Source organism: Belonocnema kinseyi, chromosome 6, assembly GCF_010883055.1.
Source record: "Belonocnema kinseyi isolate 2016_QV_RU_SX_M_011 chromosome 6, B_treatae_v1, whole genome shotgun sequence".
Taxonomy (NCBI): Eukaryota; Metazoa; Arthropoda; class Insecta; order Hymenoptera; family Cynipidae; genus Belonocnema; species Belonocnema kinseyi.
In genome coordinates, this window is record NC_046662.1 from 63200623 (window position 1) to 63210418 (window position 9796).

General features: G+C 27.6%; 1 protein-coding gene across 2 annotated transcripts in view; it reads left to right on the forward strand.

Moving 5' to 3' along the window:
• The first annotated feature begins 4350 nt into the window (after positions 1 to 4350).
• Positions 4351 to 9796, forward strand: part of LOC117174978 (cysteine dioxygenase type 1) — a 25536-nt gene continuing 20090 nt past the window's right edge. Inside the window, exons 1-2 of one of the 2 annotated variants that reach the window (XM_033364457.1) lie at positions 4351 to 4541; positions 4626 to 4865. In XM_033364457.1, the coding sequence (XP_033220348.1) occupies positions 4651 to 4865 (215 nt within the window). In that variant the 5' untranslated portion in view covers positions 4351 to 4541; positions 4626 to 4650. The remainder of the gene's footprint in view (positions 4542 to 4625; positions 4866 to 9796) is intronic. The other variant, XM_033364456.1, reaches the window with a different exon arrangement.

Sequence of the window (9796 nt, forward strand, 5' to 3'; positions counted from 1 at the left end):
CATATGAAGAGTATATGCAAAAAGATTTTTGAACATTTCACATATATTAGATATGTTTGTATCCAACTTAAGTTTTCGAAGTTATAAATACATATGTTTTAATTATTTAGCGATTTTTTTTCGACATGCTGTTATTTTTATATTAAATTTTCTCGAATTAGTTTAAATTTGGAAACGTTTATAATGACCAGTGCCGACCTTTGGGGCAGACGACCCGGGCGGTCGACCAGGTCGCAGCGTCTAGGGGGGCGCCAGGATTGGGACAAAGAAAATTAATTTCCGACGCAATTATCCAAAATAACCTTACTATACAGCTTTGCCCAACCGGAGCTTAACTGCCGTCCCAACAAGTAAAGTAGTAACTACGTGACAGTACATTCATTAGTTATATCTTGAGAACCCGTGAAGAATCTTTAAGTTTTATCGACTTAGATTAAAGATAAGGTTTCAAAGACTAATTTGTATGAATTTGAGATTTTCGCTACAACTTTCCTTGGCCACGTCACAGGTTGAAGTCGAGATACAAAATTCGGGAAATACTGGAATTTTTTTACAAACTTATCACACAGTATATTCTCTCCAAAATGTTAAAAATAACCACATTATGGCTCATTTAACGCGTAATTTAAAAAACTTTTTAATGGATGCACTAAATGTGACCAACCTATTTATAGTATATCTACGGGATCTTTCTGGACAGAGTAAATCGTTTTTTGATTTCTTACTATGAAGGATCATTTTAAGAGTTCAACTCGGGTATCTATTGTCTTAATTTTGGATTATTCACAGAGTTTTTAACTTAAGTTAAATGCAATCATGTTACCTGTTCTATATTACTTACTTCCCCTAATTTTTCTCTCACTGTCCCTGCTTACGAATGGTATTTATGCAAGTTCAGTAAATTTCAAATGAAAACTTCGCGCCATAGAGGATTCTCAGAAAAGTGCAGTTTTGTTTTAAAAATATCTTCTAACAGCTGATAAGTACAAATATAAATATTTTTGAGTGAATAAACGAGAATTCGAGTATAAAGGATACGTTAAAGCGTTAGAATTTTTGGGTAACTGTAATGCAAAGTAGCTTACGTAACTGTATGTTATTTTGCTATATTTTCTAATGGTATTTATACGAAATTCTATGTCATTATAATCCCAAATAAATTTCAAAAATATTTGAACATCTCTTCAAATCTTTGAAACCTGACGAAATTTCTCACTTATTGTCGATAAATTCTTTGAACTGCATTAAAATATTGAAATCCAATAAAATATCAAAATTTCTTAAAATGACTAAAACTCTTGGAAATCCCTTGAAATTCTTTAAATCTTTGGAAAATGCCTTGGAATATTTATATTAATATTAATATATTTAAATTTTTGTCCGTTTTATACTTTGTGAAAGCATAATTAATACAACTTGAGAAACATAATTATTTAAAAAATTCATTATGGTTTATAAATATGTATCTTCTCGTACGACTTATTAGAGGAATGCTATCGTAAGTTGCATGTTGTTTTCTGAAATTTTAAACTTTTCCTCGACTTTTTAGTTCTAAACAAATGATAAATATTAATATTTATTTACATAAAAATGCTCTGTATTATATTATTCACTCAGAATTTGTTTATATATAAATGGCAAAGCAAGGTAAAAAATTTCATAAAAGACCACAACATTCAAGAAATTATTTAAGGGAAGATAGTTATAAACAATAATCATTTGTTCAATCCATGATATTAGTTAAACTCATTATTTTTAACGTGCTCTAAGTTCTAAGTGAGAAGATGAGAAAGAGTGGATAATTAAAAAAATAAAACTGCAACCTTATAGCATACTTTTAAAAGAATATTGTTATAGATAATAATAATTTTCAATTATTTCTGTTAAATTTAATTTATTTTTACCTTGATCTGAATGAAACGTTTTAAATGAGTTGAGAAACTTCTGAAAAAACCGTAACTTTGTAAATATATTCTCAGAGAACATCCCTAAGAAAATAGTGAATTGCTTGAAACATTAATTTTGTTGAATTTTATTAATTGTTACTACACTCTAATCGAAAACTATAAAAAATTTAAAAAATTAAGAGAAACCACAACTTTCTAGCATTGTTTAACGAGAATGTTATTAAAAATAATAATTACATTGTTTAAACTATCATTTTTCTTAACCTTAAATCATTATTACCTCACTCTAAATAAAAAAGCGAACAAAAAGTGGAAAATTTAGGAAAAAACTGCAACCTTTTAGCCTTCTTTTGAGAGAATATTGATATAGATGATAATAAATTGTTTAAAAAAATTACTTTTGTTGAATTTAATTGATTTTTGCCTTGGTCTAAATGAGAATTTTAAATGAGTCGCAAAAATTCGGGAAAAATCCCAACTTTCCACATTTGTTCCAAGAGATAATCGCTTAAAGTATAATAAATTGTTCGAATAACCATTTCTTAAAATTTTATTAATTATTACTACATTCTAAGTGAAAAATAGACAACAATTTCTAAATTTAGGAATAACAGCATCTTTCTGGCATTGTTCGAAAAGAATGTTATTGAATTTGTTTACAGACATACAAACAGAATTACATACATACAGGCATCAATTTCAAAGTCCAAAGGACGTATATTTTTTTGACACTACTCATTTTGAGGTTTTATGAGTTCAGACTTACAAATAATGATTTTCTGTCAAAAATTGAATGACACTTTTCTGAAATTCGAACTCTCACAATATGAATGTTCCGTAGGGGCTCCGCAGGGGACCAAGCTCGGTTGCTCTCACGGATCAACGATTCAAATTTCAAAGTCTAAAGGGTGAATATTTTTTCAACACGACAAACTTTAAAGTTTCATGAGTTCAGACTTACAGACAATGTCTTTCTGTCAATAATTGAATGTCACTTTTCTGAAAATCGAAGTCTCACAATATGGATGTGCCATACGAGCCCCCGCAGGGGACCAGCTCGGTTGCCCTCATGGATCAACGAAGTTTTAGGAAATAAATTTAAATCATAAATTATTTTTGAAAAAAGACAGATTTTCAACAAAACAGTTCAATTTTAAACCAAAAAGATTATCTTTCGACCAGTTGCATTTTTGGCCGAAAAAACTACATTTTTAATAACAAAGTGTTAAAACTTTCTATTTTATACGCGTAAATCTTCGAGTGCTTGAATAACAAATCTTAAGTTTTAATTTTCAAAGATTAAAATTCAAATTATTCCAACTTGAGTGTTTCAATTTGCAGTTCAGTTTTTATAACATCAAATGACAAAATTTGAATCTTCTGGAATTCGAATCTATTAATTTCACTAACTTTGATGAAATCATTCTTAATTGTTCAATTTTTATTTGCTGTCAAAAAGTTTTATCTTCTTCGACCTAGGATTTCTGTAAATTCCTGTAGATTCTTGTAGTTGTATTTTTTGTGAATTCTTATAGAAAATAGAAACTACAATCAAATATAATATACAGTAAAATACAACAAAAATGTGCAAAATTCATCATAATAATAGAAAAATGTTGTACTTTCCTATAACTTTGATTGTAATTTACTGTATTTATCTGCGAATTCCCGCAAAAAAAATTTTAAATTTGTTGTGCATTTTATCAAAAAAATTTCCACCACGGCAATCCATGCATTTTACGTAATTTTTCCCCCACAGAATTGCATTCCTGTGGACAAATTCCGTCTTCAAACCAATTTCCAATAGATTTTGATGTTTATTTATTCTCCGTAAGGCTTCCAAGTACAAAGATTAAGTGAAAAAAAATTGTTCAAATAATTAACTATTCTTATCAATTAGTAAAGTATCATAACAAAGTATCATATCAAATGCATTTTTAGTTGACTTTGCTAAGAAAATAGAGTCTGTGCTTGGAAAAATGTTCAAATGTGTAAATATTTATAAAAAGGTTTTTTTGTTACACCAAAAATTGTTGGTTAGTCAAAATGAATTAAAAGTTTAAAAAAATTTCTTGCATAAAAGTAGATGCACAAAGCTGAGTCTAGGAAAATTCATATATAATCAGTAGGTCAGTTTAGCAAAGTAGAAGAAGAGGATCACACAAATCTAAATGGGCGGAGTTCTTGTGCACCTACCTAAATGGTACCGTGAGCGGAATTCAGGAAGAAAATAAAGAGGGCCCGAAAGCTTGCAGATAAAATCCTGACCGTGACCGCAATTCGTGAGCACCGCTTACGGCTCTTACCTGAAATTTAGAGACTACCATAAATTACGGCGGACTTACTCATTAGGAAAACAGCCCCACTGAATCCCTTGGTCGTCACGGGCGATATCAGCATTAGTGAATCATGGAGTAGGGAGTACTTCTTGTACGGCATGTAAGTCACTCGGCATAGGTTCTTGGTTCTTAGTCCTTGCACTTCATTCAGTCGACACTTAAGCGCACGTTCTTGTTCACGCAATTATTTTTTCATCGGGTCTACTCATAACGAAAATTATTTCATAATTGCTCTAACACAACCAGTTTTTCCATTTATCGCGCGTTCTCCATACCTGAACAGTTGCATGAACAGGTGAGACGAAAGTTTCCAAGCGTACAAACACAAATGAGATTTACATTAGAGAGCACTTGATTTTTTTAAGTTTTGAGTTCAAAGTGTTTGATTTCTTCTCAGAAAGAAGATGGAAGTGTTTAGCGAAAAGTGCGAATCACCCCTGTACGATTATCCATGTAACAAGGTGATCACGAAAGGATTAACGCTGAAGGAAGTTATTCAACATTTGAACGAGGCATTTAAGTCCGATAATGTCAATATTGACAGGGTTAAGGATATTATGGCCGCTTACAGGAGCAATCCACAGGAATGGAAAAAATACGCTAAATTTGACAGATACAGGTGAGAATACAATTATTTGAATTTATTTAAAAAATTTGGGTTTGAGCAATTTAGCTGTGTTTGTTGAAGCAAGAAAAAGTCTGGGAATATTATGTTTTCTTTCATTGTAAAATTAATTAATTTAATCACTCAATTCAAATTAAGTAATCTATAACAATAATAGTTCATTATTATGTATTGCCTTAATAAGTATATATTTTTTTAAATTGTAGTTAAATTGATCTCGTAAACATTGTTGTTGAAATCTGATTAGTTGACAAACTACGAGATTATTACTTTTAATGACTGTTTTTAGTTTGTTTAACTAGTGATAAATGTGACAAATTTTCTGCAAGATAAATTTCCTAAATTAAAATTTAAAATAAGTAATTTTAATTTTATGGTAAAACTGATTTATAAACGTTTCTAAACATTATTGATAAAAGCAAAAATTTTGATTGTAAAGGATTTTTGAATATTGGGAAATTATTCTGTTCTTAAGATTTTGATACTAAAATTAATTTATCAACTTTTTCACAGTCTTAGATAAATGAGAAACATTTTTAAAAAATACCAGTATCACCAATACGATTTTTCGGAATGTTTTAAATGGTTTAGGTTTTAATTCAAAAGGTTAATTCTAAGCTGTAAAATTTCGTAATATTTCGCAAAGGCTTTTAAAATAAACAAAAATTTAATTATTTCAGAATATATTCAGAAGTTTGATAACATTAAAAGGTTTCAAGCGGATATTAGGAGTTTCTTAAGATTCATAGGAAAATTTAAAATGCTTTTTTATTTTGAAAAATAAATTCTAAAAATTAAAAAACGTTCTAAAATATTTCGAACGTTCCTTTGAAATTTCGAAATAAAATGCAAATGATTGCAAGCAAATTTATCAATTAAAAAATTTTACAACATTTTAGACAAAATTGGAATCTGTTTAAGAGATATTTAGAAGTTTAAAAAATCAAGTATGATTTAGAACTTGTGAAGATTTCAAACTTTTTAAATGAAGCTTTTGAAATATTTAAAAAAATTAATTTTTTTATTTTTGTAATGTTTCACGAGAATGAGTATTTATTCTCAATATGCAAATTGAATTAATTTTTTTTTATTTTCAATGATAATTTCTAGGAGAAAGTTTGAAAAACCATTTCAAATGATTGCCTACAATTTCAAAAAAGAATTTAAAAGATTTAAAAGCAAAATTGTTGAATTTCGGAAGATTACAACATTTTAGTAATAATTCGAGTAAGTTTAAAATATATTTAGAGTTTTGAAATGATTCAAAAATACTTTAAAAATTCTCGAGATTTAAGAAATAAATAGACAATGTAAAATTTAGAATATTTGGAAAAAATTCGTTCAGAATGTTGAAAGATTTCAATTGAATAAAAAAGTTTCTTAAGATGTATGAGTAAATTTCAAATAATTTTTTATTGGAAAAAAAATTTTAAGAGCAAATTATAAAAGATGTCAGAAATTTTCAAATGCATTCCCTGATTTTTGAAGGAAAAAAATATAAAAAACTTTAAAGTTAAAATTAAAAATTGTACAAGAATGCCAACTCGAAGAGAAATTCGATTTACTTAAAGAAATATTTAAAAGTTTTGAAAGAATTCAGAAATAATTTAAAACTCGTAAGGATTTCCAATTTTTTTCATGTAGATTTTTAAAGATTTAAAATAATCTTTTTAATAATTTGGAAAGGTTTAAAGATAACAAATGACTTTTCTTAAGATTCCTTGACAAATTCTCAATGATTTTTTATCTAAAAAAATTATTTTTAAAGATAATATTTTTAAATACTTTGTAAGGTGACTCGAAACTTTTGCGGCAATTTGTTGATATTCTGTATGATGAAAAAACTTTTTTTTTATCTTCTTTAGATATATTTTTTTTTGACTTATCTAAAAGGTTCCAATATCTTTCTGAATTTTCTCAAGATTCTTTTTATGTAACTTTAAAAGCAAACTATATAAAAGGAATCTATTTATTTTTATTATTTGTTAACTGATTCATTACACAGATTTATAAACGTAACTCGGAAGAACACGAAATCTATACGATACTTAATCATGTTTGACAACCTGGTACTCTCTAAACAATAATAATTTTTTTTCAAAAATAAGAAATGTAAAAGAATATTCTTCTTATTTTTAAGAAATTATTTTATCGTAACTTATAAAGAAATGATAAATAAATTTGAATATCATGTACGCGGCTGTATATTTTTATATATTTATCAACGAAGGAAACCCTAAAAAAGACATTTTACAATTAATACCTGTAAAACTCTGCACGAAGTTATATTAAATAAAATTTGTTAACCCCTTTTCAGTTATCTTTATACCGACAATTTTACACAAATTGAAAATATAATTTTTTTAACTTAAACTACCAATGGGCAACTACATTTTATAGGAAAAATATCTAAAGAAATAAATTCTGAACGAGAAAACCCAAAAGAACATTTGTAAATATTAATATTTTCTTGGCTCAAGAAAATGTACTTGATTACAATATATCAAGGTTCTTCTTATTCCTCAAACTTAAGATTTCTTACTTTTTTCCGTCTAAGAGTTTTACTCTATCATTGCACAAACAAAACGTCAAAGTACAAATATTTTCAACTGGAGTTCTTTTTTAGACCAAAAGTTGTTGTGAAGTACAAAACAGTGTTGCACAAATTGCGACAATGATTTGGTATTACTTGGAGAAAATATGTGTCGCAGTTGCTTTAGAAAATATTTAACTAATTTTATCCAAATTTAATTATTCACATAAAACTAAAATTATATCTCATGATAAAAATTTTGAATTCCATGCATCATTAATAAAGATGAAAGTCTTTGAAATACCAAAGAAAATAATTGTCTGATATACGGATAATGCTGTTCTTAATTTCAAATGAACTTAAAATTACAAAATTATTCTATTTCGACAATTACATTGTTACTCATAGTTTGAAAATCTAAATCTATGTCCTAATTTTATTTTTGGTATTTCAGAAATTTAAAGTTGTATGTATAAGATTTATTATTCATAAAAACGAATAGACACATTCTTTTAAAGTGGCCAAATTTACTTAAGTTTATTGAAGTCTCGAAAAAGATTTCATTACTAAAATCACCGTTACGAGAATTTCCGTTATGCCGACAAAAATGTTCAATGAGTGCACATATGAAAAATAATCTCTTTGATGGTATTTACGGAACAACATTCTTTTGTTTTCAATATTAAAGAAAGAATACAAGAAATAAAAATTGAACTTTTATACTTTCAGATAGAAATGAAAAATTCATTCTGTATTTTTGCAATGTCTGCTAATATTGAAAAATTAATTAATAAGTATAATTTAGGAAAATTCTACTTGCATTATTATCTAATTATAATGATAACGAATAACGTTTCGCTTGCGTATTCTTTGAGATAAAACTTTGCGTTCAAGTCATATCAAACTTATTGTTAATTATGCGTGACGAAACACAATACATTAATTTCTCCTCAATCCATTCATGATTGACAGACTTAAACAACAAATATCGACGTCAATTAAGAGTTTACGTTTAAAATATCCAAAATAACTATAAACCTAAATATTGATCGAAATCAGATTAAAGTTAAAAATACAAAAAATGAAAATTTATTATAATTATTGTAAAAATACAAATGAAAATTTCGTACATAGTACTGATAATGATCTAAAAGTAAGATAAAAAATCGGGCACTCTTCATTAGACCTAATGGTGTCATATATTTTTCATATTTACATAAAAAATATGTAACTCGGTTAAGCAAATTAGGTTTTATTCGACCAGGCTGTAAAATATAAATTATTTCTTGATTGCATAATCAAAGTGCGTTGTTTCATCAGTTCGCAGATCTCCGAGTAAAGTTCCTGGAAAATTAGAAAAATAAATTATTCCACATTTTCATTTATGGATATGTTGAAACTGAATAGAACAAATGTCATGAAGTTCAAGCAGGTTATCAATGTCCTCAATAACAAATTAGAAAATGAACAATAATTCAATACGAAATAAACAAGAGACAATGTTCTCTTTTGGAAAATAGAACCATATATCTTCGTTTTTTCCTTAAGCAATTCAATCGAGATATAATGCACCCCATTTTACATGGAAATAGTCGTTAATTTGATTATTTCTGAGCCTGAGCATGAAATCAAGGCTTCTTGATAATAAAAATCTGATCACATTTCACACATAAGAAACGAGACCTTGTCATATTTGCCAGTGTACGAGTATGTTTCTGATTGTATTACAGACTTGATAATTCCAAGCAGAGTTGTACTTTTAACGATTTGTTATTCAAAAACATAAAACAGAATGTTTTTCACCCTGACGATAAGGATTTCTTGACCAGACTGGATACATCCTTCAAATCACTAATTATATCATTTAAATTCATGAATATATTTTTCTAATTTGTGTGAACGCTGTGAAAATTAAGGGAAAATTAATAATAGTAAAAAATCATGAATGAATTATGTAATTTCATATCAATCGAAAGCCAAGATTTAATTTATCAACTGGGCAATATGAAATTATGTAAAGCTTCTTGTTTGATCACCGAAGTTAAGCAGTGCTTAAATCGGGCTTACTCGAATAGGGGCCGCCCTATTGTAAGTTTGTGACAGCTTCTGACATAAAAAGGGAGGATAAGGTGTTTAACTCAGAATGAAAACATCAAAGATAGAACATGCGAATGTAAATAAAATTGTTTTTAAAAGCTTGAAAAAATGAAAATTTGTTATTTTGTTTGAAAAGTAAAGCAACTTAATACGTGCTTTCTCCTGTTCCAATCCTTGCCAGTTTTTTCTAAAGTACGAGGGTAGTTTAATAAGTCCTTAGAATGAAGTATAAAAACAATTTTTTTTGGGTAAATTTTTTTTTATTTTTCAACATAATCTCCTTGAAGCTCTATAC